Below are 16,298 nucleotides of genomic sequence, written 5' to 3' on the forward strand. Positions count from 1 at the left end.
TCTATTGTATTCACAATGGTTAAGTACGAGTTTTAATACGTTTATGTAATTTTATTTTTTTAAGTTGAATTATCCATTGACAACTCAAGGAATAGTATAAAAATAGTCAAGAGTAATTTATCTCATTGCAGTTCATAAAATGTAGTTAAAGACAAATTTTCTGGCATTGAAGAAAAATAACGAAGTACTCAAGCTTCTTCGGCTGCTTCTTTGTGTTGGAAATGATCTCCTCAGATGATGTAATTAAACAATTGCTGACTTATAAAAAATATCATGGAAGTTGCTATATGCCCATAAATCTCACGAGTGTCCATAGAAGCCAGAAAATAATTCCACATAGCACTGATATCAAAGTGTAGTGAGCTAGTCGTAATCTGGAAACAAAAATTCAGAATGTCAAGTCGTATAATTCATGAAGGTATAATCTTTGGAACACATGGGGTCGTAAATTATAATAAAGTCTGAATAAAATATCAATGATAACAATGAATATTAATTGGATACATATATCGCATTATAAGACATTTAATTTTTAACTGAATCATATCAAATTGAAATTCGTAATCATACTGTTTTACTTTGATTCTGCAGCATAAGGCAAATACAGTACATCAGTGCATTCTTAAAGGTAGTCCTGTAGGCGTGTCGATACAAATATCGATTTATGAAAATTGGAAACGATTAAACGAACCTTGCATATCTAACAACTGCTTTAGGTGCAGTGTGTAATGGGTCTTTCACAATGTAAACACGTAAACCACGAATGAAATGGTAATTGTATTCACTCCAGCTGAACTTATCCATGTTCAACTCAAACTGGTTCTGATCGGCGGGGCTCAGTTTCGCCGACAGTCTCAAAACACCGTTGTTATTGAAGCGCCACTGTTGCATCGTAAAAAATGATATCACGGCGCTGAATTTGTGAACTTTCTTGTAAGCTTTCCATAACCTGTGAAGAAGCAACACCACTCATTAAGGCTCCTGCAAACTTTGGATGTAGGGATGAAATATCTTAAGTTGATGAAAGATCTGAACATCGTACAGGGATTATAAATTAATCGTCACGCGATAAAAGAGTAATTCAATTATACTTACATGGGCTCACGACCCACAATGCGAGCCACACTGTCTACAATGAGAGCGGGAAGAAGGTGGAGAAAAATTACGTACATCTTGTGAACCCATTCATACTTGTTAAGTCTGAAGCAGTAATACCATATACACATCATGGTTGGAATTCGCAGTCCAAAATCTTCTATATGTTGCATGAATTTACCCCACGTGATAGGTTTCTGGCAGGATGATACTACGTTGTAGATCGGAGGTTCATCAATCTCCGGATTCTTTGAACTATCTGCGTTATTGACATTCGAGTTTCTGAAACAGAACAATTCACCTTACGTTGATATCGGACGTTTTCACCGAGGCTTCCATACCCTTCAAGTAAGAGGGCAGCGCAATCTTACCGAGCTTCGGCGAGATCCCATGCAGCGACAATGACATTGTTGATTACGTAGTCTGCGGGAATCAAATCGGCGATCATTTCCGGGTCACAGTGAAGAGTCCGCAATAATCCAACTGCAGCCCCAACCACTATTCCGGTGGCACCGTAGACGTTGTTGATCCAACCAGCGACGGGTTCCTTAGAAGTCCCGATTACTATGGAAGGTCTGACCACGCAGACCGGCAGACGGTGGTCGTTGCGACGAATGACATCTTCGGCGACCGCTTTGGAGAAGGCGTACGTATTCGGATACTTACCCAAGAGTCTGTGAGTTTGCAAGCAATCACGAACAGATTGAGGTGAATGAAGTTAGTGAAAATTTGTAGACATTTTTTGTGAGATGAACTGGTATTATTCTGTAATAAGTTGGTCCGAGGCTTCGCGCTCGACGAAGTCAGGAGTCAAGAAGCCTCTGGAGGAAATCGCGTCACTTACACCGGCGTGAGGTGTTGGAGGGGGGCGTCATCTAATATCTCCACGAGATTGAGTAATTTGTCCGAGTCGATCGGTGGTGGGTAGAATTTTTCATCGATGAACTCGCGAACGCAGTTCGAGTAGGCTGTTGAGATGTGGACGAATGCCTGCAGTCGGTGGAAGAGAAGGAACGAGAGTCAGAAATTGTAAAATTGGCGAAATCAGCGCTGCTGACCGTCGAGCATCGATCAACCCACCTTAAGATTTGGCATTTCCTTCGCGAGTCTCAGCATCTCCTTGGTGCCTCTGACGTTGATGTTGGTGGCGGTCCGTAAAGTTTCGTCAAACCTTACGGTGGCTGCACCGTGTATCACGACGTTCGTGGCTCGGAGCAGCTCCCTTTGCTCCGGCGCCAAACCCAAACCGACCTGCCCCACGTCGCCCTCGATCAACCTCACTTTTCGAGCAAATCCAGGCTTCTCTCTCTTCATTCGGTCGAAAACCTGCAATGGAAGCAACGAGGTAATCCCAATTTCTTCCCAACACATTCCTTACTCACTGCGAATGATCTCTGCCGCAAGTGTATTTGTTTATATATTTGTATATGAACTGGTTATATTTGCATATTCATATTTTGATTGCACTCTTTGCGTACGTGCCAAAATTTAAATGACTGGAGGCCAGAAGTACTCAAAAATAACTCACCACGTCGTCAAAGAGTTCCTTGAATCTGTCTTGCGGGCTTTTCCCTTTCTTTGCTCGCAGAAGCAGAAACAAAGTGCTTACTTCCGAACATGACCTAAAAATTTTTAATTCGATCTGTCGCTTCTTATTGATTTTTTACATATTCTATTGTAGATCCTAGTTATATCTCACTGGGCCTGTTTGGCTGCGAGAAAATTTGTCACTAAAGCACTATTTTCTTTACATGAACCCTGGACCCAAATGATATGCATACTATAGGCAGCGATAATATTTTCATTGATGCATAATATCATTATTTGATTTGGACAATCAGTGTGTAACTCTTGAGAAAAAAAACTCTTCCCTGTGAATCCAAGCATTTCTTGTTTCGGGGTCAAAATTTTCAAATTCAAGAGTAAAAGATGGAGCACAACTGTAACGGCTCTTCGACATATTAACTCCATCGCTCTGAATTTTGTGCAATGACTCGCGAAATGACAACTGTAAATAGCGTCTACGAATACAGGACATCTACGAACGAGGACAGTTGATATTATAGGTGGCAAAAAAGCGACTGTATTGCCTATTCAGAAGACACGGGGGCGCAGGAGTAATTTTTTTCCCCGGTATCGAGTTCCATTGCTTACCGGTCGTAAAACAGTTTTAGTCACTTCGGGTGACACAAAAAAAACGAAAATCGTGCAAGTGTTTCGGAAAGACTTTTATTAACGGAACGGCATAACCAATCCACCTTAAATAACATCACCCTCTCCGGAGGCATGACCTTTAATATTTTGTCCTGTGAAGTCCCCGTCTTGAATATGCCAACATGCTATATAATGACAGGAGGGTTGAAGAAAGTCCAAGTACCGCAAGACACTGATATCTATCCTCGATACCCATCTCAACGACATTGATGTTGATCCAAAAACACGTCCGCGAAAAAAGGATTAAGTTTAATAAAAGGGAAGTGGAGTGTATCCGTACATCCAGTAAATATATGTGATCCTGGATATCTCTGAAATTATATTTATACTAGTTCCTGATGTATTTTATACTTGGGCGGGCCAGGCTGCCAGAGACAGAAAAAGTTTTCATTCAACCCGTTTAACGAATTTGACCGAGTTCATTTATTTTGATGTTTACAAACAGTGTGATCTTCACCTTGGCATTTTATGCTCATTTCGAAAAGAAGTGGTCAGTACGGTTTATATCGGAGTCCATTTGAATGGCAGTTTTTTTTCTAAGCTGAATCAAAGGAATTGCACGTAAGCCTCGAGTCAAGACCTTGAGTTTGAAAAACAATATAATTACATATTTCGCAACTCAATCTTGACATCTCATAGGATTGCACCCGCTATAAAACTCATTTGAGAGCTAGAGGTGAAGAAGTCATCATGAGTAGGAAATCTTTTCTCTCTTTTTATTAATGACCTGGTTGACTGACTGAAGAAATTACGAATCAGAAAATTTGCAACTGTTTGTATTACGCAATGGTTTCCCGCTTCGCATAGGTATCATGACAATTCAATGTCTTGACTTACCGCAGAATGCGCTCTATCAGAAGTCTTCCCAAAAACCCAGCACCTCCAGTAAGAAGGACGTTCATGCCTGCATAAAAACTTGCAACTTCGCCGGGACCTGTGGCCAGATTGGGTGCAGGGTCCGACATCATATCTCGAATATACGAAGCTTGAGACATCCTAACGAGAAATGCCTGTGAATAAAATCAGAATAAAATTTGCAAGTGCAAAGTTTCTTCGGGTTGATTTAGTGTTTTCAACCATATAGTGTTGTAGTTCAATATTGAGTGTACGAAAAGAACTTTGGATTTAGTTATTGGGTAGTTTAAGGCTGTTGAATCAGCGAAAAATAATTTGAGGATGGTAAGATGCTGAAAAAAAAGTCGAGGCGATGAGAGAGTATGGGGCGAAGTTCTGCCCATTTTCGTCAGTTAGCTTTCATTCGCGAGAGCGACCAGCTCTCACGTGGGCACAATCGATCTATGTGAGTGGTTTAGGTAAGGAAAATATTGGTCGCCGATGGTTGTTTTTTTTTCTTCTTCCACAATTCTAGTTTGTTTGTATTTTTTTTATTATGCTTTTAATAGATTTTTCTATCGTAATCTAAATAGCCGTTCGTACGAGCGATGATATTCAATATTGTCTGCGTCCGCGGGAACCTGTCGAATATTTTGGTGGCGACTCTTTCGAAATGGAAGACGGAGTAATCAAAAAATAACATCCACCTTCTGAAGAAGATTTCGACGAGTTTCGTATGGATAACATTACTTGTGTCACAAGTACCTTTAATATTTACTCTTGTCGTCTGATTTAATTTGTGAAAGTATATTTTCAACATAAGTAAAAAATTTAAAAGAAGATTTTCCATATTATCGAATTTGCTTTCCCTTTTTTCTCGCTTCTTGACTTCCGAAAAGAAATCAAATATGTCTAATTTTCAATATGCAAAATAACTATCTGAGTGGGGCATGAATTTCATGATTTTTTTTCTGTAAGAGCATCTTTTACATATAAAAATGTCACGGGACCAATTTTCTTAAACGACTTTCCACTAGTCCACAATTTTTGAAATATTTTCATATGCAAACGACGTTTTTCGACCATTTTATAATTTCAATGACACGATGAAAAAAGATTCCATAAACAATATCGCTTGTTTACACAAATTAGAATGGTACAGATTTTTCTGAACAAGATAAGCTGATGAAAAATGTAATGGACGCGGTTGACCCATGTTCGTGATTTACGTGTGCAAAAAATAGTGCGTGGACTAGGGTTGACATCAAAATTATACGTATAGTTCATTGCGTCTATTTTCCATTCGTAATTTTTATCGCACCAGAAGATTGTGTGGAAAGTGAGACAGTGACAAACTATTAATTAGACGCGAAACGTTAAAATGTTGCGTTATACATGCAGTTTGGAACAGTAAATTTATAAAGAGCGATTACTGGTGGCGGATGACACTTTAAAAATGCCAACGTATTGGAATCAATCTAGAATAGCGTAAAAATACTTTACTTCTTTAAAATGAATGATTCGAACTATTTCAATCGAATGGAGACTTGATTAATGAAATAATAATTCCATTCGTGCATTGTCAGTTCAATTATTTCTCAACACATATGACAACTTGAAAAGCAACTACCACAGTCAAATTGCAACTGGATACGTCGGAATGACTGAAATTGTTCGGACGTACCAAAGCAGCGACGGGAGAAGTCAACAGCTAGAAAACCACCTCGAAACTGAACCATACGCCGAGAAGCTCGGGGTATAAGTAAGGATCAACTCGGAAACCTTTTCAACGGCTGTAAGATATTAAACTGCCCGTGGTAACCTCCTATTCCTATTCTTAGAAATGGAAAACTTTCTAATGAGGGGCGCTCGCTATCAATTGCATTACTGTTTTGTCCTAGTAATGAAGAACGTGCTATGAAAATACTTGGATCACAGGTTGGCTGATTTCTATTTCCTTTTTTTTTATCGCACTTCTCGTCGGAAGGAAAACTCTTATGATAGTTGCATTTCCAGGTATTACAGGGACTCTTCGTGATTGAAATAAAAACATTTGTTCGTAGCACACAAATCAAGGCAGATAAATGTAGAATGGACATTGAACCTCAAATGGCTTTCAACACTAAATTATATGTGACGGGCACTATTCGGTGTTTGTGCATGTAATTCATCACATTTTCTGCAAAACTGCAAAATGCAAACGATTAAAAATAAAAATATCTGTTCTTTTCCCGGCAAGTTGTTCGATTCTAATAACTTTTTATCATCTTTTTCAGTGGCGTACGTTTATGGAAATGACTGGCGTCAATGATCTTGTCGTGGATAATTCAGAGCACGACCAACGTGAAAACAGAGAGCTAATATGAATAAATGCAGCGAGATCGCATTAGTTGAAGCAATCACACAAACAGAACTATTTAATCAATTCGTATGCAACGCTTATAGTTGCGTAAACGGCTATTCAAGTGAACCGGAACGAGATTACCACATCTGAATCCGATTCTTGTGCTTATAAACTTACGAATGTAAATGACTGCGAGAAAATAAAAGAAATATGGACAAATATATAAAATGATTTCGCTTGTCTAGTGGTATAAGGTCGTTTGCGCCAAAAAGGCTATTTCGGTGCTAAAAGGTCGTGTATTTTGTTCCAGGATAAACGGGAGTTTCTTAAATATCAATGAATCTTTGCGTTTCAGAAGTTTTCGGAGCATTTGCACGAAAAAACAGATTTTGGCGGATACGACCTTACACCGTTAGTTCACAGAATCTTTTCTCACAAATTCAGAGATGAAAGGGCGTACCCGCCAGTACTTACGATCTTTTACCGTTAGTTGTATAATTTTTCATATCTATTTTTTTAACGCGTGTTGACATCTGTGGCCGAAATGCGAAAAAAAGTCGATATGCCCTATTACTTTTATGCGAGGTGAAAGATCGTATATTGGCGCATACGACCTTGTCCCATTAGACACGCAATTTATTAGTCTTTAACTAACCAACGAAACGAATACTTCAGTGTATAAATTGATTTGGGGTTACTTAATAAGCTTTGAAATTATTATTTTAGCAAAATATTCCAAGTTATTTATCACTATGGTCACTTCACAAATTCCAGAGGATATTCTTCCACTAGATCGACTTTTCGCGGTTGACAGATTATGCGACACTGAACTGAGGAGTTCTGGACTGAATGCCTTATACAATGCATCACTTTGATATTTGGATCACCTGAATTTTTATCTGGAATGTTCTGTTTGTTTTCTATCCATTTTTATGACCAAATCAGATTCTATATATTAAATATTAGCAAATTATTTGGAAGTTGCTTAAGGCCTTATATACGTCTAGCAGCGCCAAAAAAGCGGTACGAGGAAAAATTTTTTAAATAAGGATAACAAAAGAACTCAATGAAAATAAATAATACGCATTGTTTATTGGTATTTAAACTTTGTAAAAAATTTTATCTTACCATGGTTTTACAAAAATTACTATATAAAAAATCACGTGATCCACAACACTGAGAAAAAGTTGCTCGACGGTTGGTATCATATCTCCAGTAAATCTTGATCGATCTGCAAAATTTAAGAAAATTCTTGTGAAATAAAGTTGTAGTTATTGTGTGTCGGGCCGAAATTATGAATTTTGAAAAATTTGGTGATTTATGGCACTTCAAAAAAAAGTATACGTTTTCCGTTATAAATTTTACACTTCAGATATTTTTATAACATTTTTGAATCAGAATACCGAAAATCCGGCTCGAAAGATTATGGCAAAAACGATTTCGAATATTTATAATGAAATTGCATCAAAACATATCAAACACTGTGTGAGCTATCATGCTGACCGTGTCGGAAAAAGTATTTTCGAGAAAAAGGCGTTCCAAGTTTTAAGTGCGTTTTGCTGGAAGTCGCGCGCAGCTGAAGCAAGAACTTTATGAATTTTTTGATTTGTTATGTAAACTCACGTTTAATCTCTGATTCCGTCTTGATATCGTATGCCGTCCTTGTCGGTAGTTAATTGTTTTCGTTTATTTTTTTACAGTCGACGAGCTGTTCTGGCTTCTTTCGTCGGGCAGTGACATTTTCTACAATAGCTTGGAATCTTTGGGAAATTTTTGCAATCGACTTTCACAGAAATGAGCCTGAAAAAAGTAATGAATTTTTTGAAAGTTTTGAACGTATGTGAGGCCTTGATCTCTGGAGCAAATAGATTGTGTCCTTTTATTATTATTTCAAGTAACTGGCATTTGTTTTTGGGAAGGACGTGAACCCAGTGAGGAGTGCGAGTAGGACTTGCGCCCTGAGGGTTCCGTACAAAGTCAACTATTATTTTTTTTCTATGTGATATAACTGCAAATTAACTATTTTCGTACCTTATCCCTCACTTATGCTGTGGGACCTTGCTTCTTTCCAAATTTCCTGATTCTACGTCAACGGAAAGTACCTATCCTATAAGTTTGGATGAGTGAGTTTGCGGTATCAAAACATGTGACATAAATGGTCGTATCTTTTGATTGCGTAGCCTTAGAAGCTCAAATTTACCCCACCTGCAAGAGCCAGTAGACGTTAGTATTTTATATCAATTTCAACCTGATACCTCTACCCGATTCCTGTTAAGAAAGTCTTGACAGACGGATGGACAGACAGACAGGCCGACAACGAAGAGATCCTACGAGGGTTCCGTACTTACGTTTTGAGGTACGGAACTCTAGAAATGATTCCACGTTTCGCCGGGATGATTTCAAGATACCGAAAGTGAAGCCTAACTTGTTAAAGCTCTCGGGGTATAACAAATCACTTGAATGCCCCTTCCGAACAAATAATTCTAAACTCGTTTTAATAATTTTTCTGGAAAAACGAACACTGCGTTTCAAAATCTTTTCCGAGACAAGAGAGAATTATTTTTTTTTTTCAAAATGATCTCTGTAGAAACTAATTTTATAGAAACGATCCTCCCGATTTCCCGCCCACCTTGCACCACAACCCAACCTCGGTCATTAATTCCGTATCGATACAAAACTTGGCAAAAAATACAATTTATATAATGATACTGCAACGTTCTAGGCGTTGAAAAATAAATCAAACAGGTTCGCGAGCTTACGAATCGAATTAACAGGCAGCGAAATTAAGAAATCGAAGAAATGTTCTCACTTACTGGGAAATGCGTATTATCAGTTTGGAGTCCGAAACAAGTCTGATTGTACCATAATACCGGTTGACGCAGCAACCTTATTGATTTTGAGATCTATAGAAGCCCTTGTACGTCTTTTATACGTGATGGCTAAGCGGATGATTTCACGTAACAATGCTATGGTTTTTATCAATTCACTTGATATGTTAAAGAAATCCAGCTACTTTGAAGCAACGGCAAACAAATAACATGGAGGTAATTCATTATACAATCTAAGGTCAAATACAGCACGAGTTCCGGTAGTGGCATTTGAATAGTTCACAGAGAACAGCGCGGAAAGTGAAAAGGCAGAATTCAATCGCCTAAGCGACGTAATGTAATGTGATTGAAGTTCGGACCGTTTGTCAAAAGATTTTTTTTTTTGCGTGAAATTTTTCTTCATTTATTTCAACAGTTGTAGATGGGACAGCGGTTTGTGGTGAAAGAGAAAATATTTTTCTTCGACCGTAACAAATTCCTGAACAATCCATGAAAAGTAATATTAATGTACAAACGATTCCATGGTCCCGGATTAAATGATCAGTTTTGGGTTTATGGTCGTAATAGAAGAAATGGTAATTAAAATCGGATTTTTCAAATGACGGGAGCGGTGCATGAAAAATTCTTGATCGGTCATCGCTTACCTGTTCACTGCTCCCAGCATTTTGAAAATCTGATTTTAATTGCCATATTCCGTATCACAACCAGAAACCCAGGACCGATAGTCCAATTCAAAACCGTTTAATTGTTCCATCGTTAATACTTTCATAATTATTCGGTGATATTCGACGGTGGAAAAGTTTACGTTCACTTTTTTGACGAATCCACGTTTCGACATTAATTATTTTATATATTGTCGACATTTTGACATTCATCACGATACAAGAAGAAAGTTTAAAGCAAAACAAATAAAATTGCTCGTCGAACGGTCCAAACTTCAACCATTTTAAGTTGACACTCGCACTTCCGTATATTATGTATATCTCTAGACCGGCGAGGGAAGTAGCCCACGAGCCACATGAGTAAAACCATATATGGGGTGAAGCCACAGCCAATGTATCATCATAAACGTACCGATCTGTGTCAAAAGGCTGAAGGCGTATTTTTCCGCGCAGCGGCACCAAGTCCCCATTGCATTTATCTATTCTCACCTCCCCGCGGCAGCCGCTGCGCAGAGAATGCATTCCAAATTCAAAATACTGGATGGGTGAGAATTTTTCTGACTCTGAATTACAATGAATCTCATAATCGACTAATGTCAAGATTTATTAGTATCGAGCTATCGTACTCCGAATCAAGAAACATATGAATCACTATCTCTGGGTATTTATTTGCTAAGCGACGCATTTTGACATCATGAGACTTGTAACTAGGTATTACTGAAGGAATTTTTCTTCATTTGAATTGATGAAAACCATTGTTACAAAAAATCGCTAATTTGTCATATGAACAAAAAAGGAAATGCGTTAAAACTTCATTAAGTAAGAATTTAACTTGGCAATTGCAAAGGAATCGGTTTAGAATCGGTATCTTCAATCATTTCATCAATCGCAGGAGAGTTATCATCATTCAATAATCGAAAATATAATCCTATACTCAGTAAGACCTGAAAATGAGACACTCTAATCACATAGTAAGCTTTTCTCAACCGAATCAGCCACGTGGTTTTTTCCACGTGGAGTAAATTAATTAGTATATTGTGTACCAAGGGCGTAAAGTAGACTGTTTTAGACCGAGTGTGGAGTTTGCAGCACGAACCGATAATGAAATATTATTACCCGCCTTCTTAAAGCCGGTTAAAAAATAGGTAACTTTCGGGCCGCTTAATAGGTCTAAGAAAATATAGAAATTGTGCATGTATTATAAAAAATAACCTCATACGCGATGGCAGCAAAGAATGCAATTTACTTGTGTTTGAGCTCCAGCTACAGCGTTGCCCAGCCATTTTACCCCCAATGTATCCCAGCGTAATGTCTATATCTGTAATCTTATTCGACCAAAGTTACTTGTAGTTAAGATATGCCGCTGTCCGATCTTCGAATATCTTCTCAACCGTATCGATTGAGCCGATTCTTCTACGCTTCGCTGAAGATAAACTATTGATCTATGCATTTCCTAGCATGGGTTTCGTACCAAGACAAAATTATCTCGATCTTTTTGCGGTTCAGTAGAATTAAGAATAAAGAAAAATCAGAAAGATATGATACAGCTTTTCACTGTCAGTAGTTTGTCCAATTGATGTAAAGTCTCAACCAAGTCCGGTTAGTGGTCTCGGCGTTGACGAGGTCATTTACGAATTCTTAAACGCTCATGTTCACCTTTCTTCATATTCGTTGTCACGTATGTGTCGAACCTTGATTTAAGAGCAAATAACAAGATATTCCTTCTTTGCTTCTTTTACGATTATATTTTCAGGCACATGTGGTGTGTCCCGATCAGTTCATATCCTATTGATGACGATTGAACAACGGAATAATTAAAATATAGAATGATTATTTATATTTCAGAGAAAAACTATACGAGGCAGGAAAATGAGGCGTGCAATGGAACCCGCGCGCCGATGTGACGTTCCGTGCTAGATAAATTAATTTTTTTCCAATAATACGGATAATTTCTCCATGAATTGAAAATGCGTTGTTGATAGAAAATTTGACGTAGAATACGATAGATATACTACGAACTCACTACGAGGCGGGGGTAATTGTTGAAAATCGATTTAAGCATTTTTATTGTTCACAACGATGTGAATTTGTTAATGATTTTCAATGAAACTTGTTAATATTTGCACTAAAATTCGCGAATTTGCAGGGTGGGAGCTGGTGACATCGGTCGTTTCGAGATTCTTATTTAAAAGACGGTGATTTGCTTGATTGCGTTTATTCTATTAATGATTGTATGCAGAACAAAGAGTGGATTCGACGGAGGACGAAAAACGATTGACTCGAGATAGTCACTGGCTCGCAGCTGACATTCGGCAGGGCAGCCATTGTGTGTTAGTGTGTTAATGTGTTCGTGCGAGAGTGTGCGTCAGTGAGAGCTTTACATGTAAACACCTAGCCAGAAACAAGAACTGCTGGACAGAAGGCCTGAGCCTTGTCTGAACAAAACTTTTTTTTATCAAAATTCATGCTTTAGCTTTAAAATGAAAAAAAGTATTTTCTAGCTCAAACAGAACCGGAGTCATGCATTTTTGAGAATGAGTTCGCAAGCCGAAAATCACTAGATTCTTAAATTTTCGATCCGCTCTGTTTTCAAAATACGCGAAAAAAAATCCTCGAATAATTATCTCTTTTTTTGATATAGAACCCGTAAAAAAATTCTGCTGAATGAAAAATGTGTCGGTCAGAGAGGTGTTCGGTTTGTTAAAGATTCTCCCATATTAGAGTGGTCCTGAATTGGGGGTCGGAAAAATTTTCATCAGGACACTCCGCAGATCTGTTCCAGATTATAAAAAAAAGTTGTGTAAAGTTTGAATGCCAACGCTCGCTGCTGGGGTACAGCACGGAATCGCAAGTTGGGGCTGCGGAATCCCGTCGCAGATCGTCACATGCCGTGGTTCACCGCGGCTCCACCCGGCGACACTTGGAACGGCACTTTTGGTGTTCAAAAAACCTATTTTAAACACTAAAAGTGCCGTACCATGTGTCGTCCGGCAGAGCTGCAGACATCCGCGGCATGCGACGATCTGTGACGGTATGCGACGGGATTCCGCAGCCAGGGGAGCCGTTGCGATCCCGATTATAAATGTAAAATACACGTAATTTTGACAGCTGGCATTTCGGTTCTTATGGCTTTGGTACAAATTAACGGACTAGCGGGTCATGGTTATAGGCCAATTCCATCCAATCAGATCCGCAACAGTGGGCGTTGGCCTTAAAACTTTCGGAGTTTAGAGGCATGTGTTTCAGTCGACGTAGAGGCTTAAAACTTTACACAGATTTTTTTTAACGACTTGAATCAAATCTGGGGAGCGTCCTGATGAAAATTTTTCCAACCCCCAAATAAGGACCACCCTAATGTATGTACTTTGATATTTAAAGGGTAAAAAGAAAAAATGACGGTACAGAAAAAGATCTAACGACTCAACATTAACAGAAATAAAACTTGACACATCTTTCATTAACTACGTATCTAAAAAGTAAGTATACAACTATAAACTATTATACTCTCGAAATATAGCCCTTTGGATTCAATTGCATGACTGACGACGCGTTTATAATCTCACTTTTCTGTTAAATTGTGCGAATAAAATCAGATGAGCTGACCTATTATAAGACCGAATATTTACATCGTTACATGCTCCTTTTGTGTTGTTGTTTTATGTATCATTTTATGAAATCAACTCGAAGGTAAAAAATTTGCTAAAGGACCCGATACTTCTGATACTTCTCATACTTCTGCCATGTGGAACTTCTGGTAAAAGATCCAGTGGTTGTTCTATTCCATCTTCCGGTTGTTTTTCATTCCCGCAGGGTACATCCTTCATTGTCAAAATATTCTCTAGCAATGTGTGATGTGTGGACAAAGACTCGTCAAGTGTGGCTGCGAATATTTCAGGAATCATTCTACCAACTGTGATCAAATTCATTGCGTGCGGTGAATGTGCGGTCACAGTTTTCAAAAATGTCACAAGCACTGTCAAAATATCATTATTTCAGAAGCTCCTGGGGCGCTGGGGAGAGTAGGGAAAATCTGAAAAAAGTGGTACGCCTTTTAGATTTGAAACAGCAATATAAACAATCGCGGACCAAATCCAATAGGGTCAGGGCCAGACCTAGTCGAATTGACGTGGAATGCCCCACATACTTGTGACGAATTGGGCTTGACTATTGTTCGTTTATGGAAGAACTGACTCGCCATATGTATAATTGAACGGTCGCTAGAGGACACAAACTTCGAAACACGATTTGTCTGAAGTGAACAACGAATTTCCTTCTCCTGATCGCGTTCGTTTCGAGAGGAAATGAATTTTTGGAATGAAAAGTTGGCACTTACCTTCCGTTCATCTTGATCTTTTTGACTATTACATTCGTGGTTATGCATGCTCGGCGGTAATTGGACGCGAGACGAACTGCTTAATAATGTCTGTTCCTGATAAATGTCGTTAGGCTAACGGATGAGAACTGAGTGGTTGTTAATTGATTTGACTCGAAATTCAGATTAAAAACCATATCAAGAGACTTATTCAAAATAAATGGATTACTCACAGTAACAAAAATCAATTCAGAACACCGCCAGAGACTTCGGTATGGTTGGTATAGAGTAATCCATACTTAATCTGTGCTGACGATGAGTACGGAGTATTCAGACCTGGGAAAAGTACCGAAACACATCTATTGGACGGATTGGACGTTATTGGTAGGCGAGGACTTGAATGGAATGAAATTGAAAACTTTCCAAGATTATTATTGCGTCAGTAGCTTTATTGCCTCAACCTTTCTGCGTGTATATGCCTGTAAAGTAGTTTACCTACTTGCATTGCGTCCAAAACCGATTCCGTTTTTTTAGGTGGGTGGGGGGAATTCTTCCATTCATTCCAGAGTCATCTTGCATCGCGGTATGGATATTTTTTGATTTTACAGAGGTTGAAAATTTTTATCGTAGATTAATAATAGTATCTAGATTGATTCACACAGCGATCCTTTACATTCGGGCAAGAATGGTGACAGAAATCATTCGACTCTCCATTAGGAACAAGTGAAATGTTGAACTTCAAGCTAGTTTTGATTTTATTGAGAAATTATGTATAAAAAGTGCAAAGGTGTAACGGTAATCAACATACCATGTGACTGAGATAGAGTGAATGAACAACCCTCTTCTGTTCCCTGATTCTGATTCAGAATAAATGGTTAAGGATGAAAGTGAACATAATTACTTAAAAGTGTATTGATTGACAAAAGGCAAATCTGGTAGTCGCTAACATGATTTCGATTTTATTCGCACACTTTGAATTCTTAGTCAACAAATGCTTCACTGAGAGGTCAAGATTTAAAACTACTATTGCAGGAAGAGAACTGTTAAGAGACAGTGGCAGGCATACTTGCGGTATTTTGACGAATCCCATATTTTTTCATTCACTCACTCACACCTGCCGTACATGAGAAGGAGACTCGTAGTTCGACCTGCCATTCCTATAATTATTTAAGTATGGGGGTGAAAAAAAATGTTTTTAGAAAAAAAATCACTTCAACGTGCTACATATATAGAATTTCGCAATGTTTCCGGTTTTGATAGGTAAGACTAGAAGGAAATGATATGAAAGTTACAAATGTTTGTTCAATTTCTGTTTCAGAGAAGCATTACGAGCGCTACATTTCCAGCAGTTGAGAGACTTCAATAACGAGGCTTTGTGCAAATATGCACATAAAACATGTACGTATCAATTTTTTTGCATTGAAAAAATCATTTTGTACTCTATAAATACACTTGAAACTGCACCAAAAGTTCGCTTTGGTGAGTCATTTCTTTCTATCCTAAAAAAATCCCCGAAAACCAGAGTTTCTTGGACCTTCTAAAACAGGACCCCCCGTTAATATTTCGTTAACTGAACATCCTCGTATTTGTGTTAAATAATAATAAAGTTAGCAGAAGTATTTTTCGTTTAGCTCGTGCAACTTATAAATTGTTGTGATAACCAAATATTCGTTTTGCCGCACGTGAACGAAGGATTTCGTTGGTCGAAACATTTTTTATTCTTTTGTTCCAACGACATTTTTCTTTCTGTGTAGAAAAATTGAAATGAAACATTCGAGATATGAACGTTACGATCCAATCCCACTGAGCGATGATGAGCAGCCTGCTCTCGATTCTTCTACAGCTCTATTCTATTCACAATGGTTAAGTACGAGTTTTAATACGTTTATGTAATTTTATTTTTTTAAGTTGAATTATCCATTGACAACTCAAGGAATAGTATAAAAATAGTCAAGAGTAATTTATCTCATTGCAGTTCATAAAATGTAGTTAAAGACAAATTTTCTGGC

At 38.2% G+C, this 16,298-nt stretch overlaps 1 protein-coding gene across 1 annotated transcript; it reads right to left on the reverse strand.

Moving 5' to 3' along the window:
• Positions 1-252: 252 nt before the first annotated feature.
• On the reverse strand, positions 253-5,898 carry LOC124408844 (fatty acyl-CoA reductase wat-like). Its single transcript, XM_046886090.1, has 9 exons — positions 5,828-5,898; positions 4,147-4,319; positions 2,624-2,717; positions 2,176-2,421; positions 1,940-2,085; positions 1,467-1,769; positions 1,096-1,377; positions 692-949; positions 253-374 (listed from the first exon to the last, which is right to left on the reverse strand). The coding sequence occupies exons 2-9, from the start codon at positions 4,302-4,304 to the stop codon at positions 284-286; spliced, it is 1,578 nt and encodes a 525-aa protein (XP_046742046.1). The 5' UTR covers positions 4,305-4,319; positions 5,828-5,898; the 3' UTR covers positions 253-283.
• Positions 5,899-16,298: the final 10,400 nt, after the last annotated feature.

The sequence above is a fragment of the Diprion similis genome, chromosome 8, assembly GCF_021155765.1.
Source record: "Diprion similis isolate iyDipSimi1 chromosome 8, iyDipSimi1.1, whole genome shotgun sequence".
Lineage (NCBI taxonomy): Eukaryota > Metazoa > Arthropoda > Insecta > Hymenoptera > Diprionidae > Diprion > Diprion similis.

Coding starts and splice junctions, on each gene's coding strand:
- LOC124408844 (XM_046886090.1), bottom strand. CDS start 4,304: ATGTCTCAAGCTTCGTATATTCGAGATATGATGTCGGACCCTGCACCC. Junction 1,378..1,466: donor TGGGATCTCGCCGAAGCTCG/GTAAGATTGCGC, acceptor GTTCTGTTTCAG/AAACTCGAATGTCAATAACG. Junction 375..691: donor GCAGTTGTTAGATATGCAAG/GTTCGTTTAATC, acceptor TTTTGTTTCCAG/ATTACGACTAGCTCACTACA.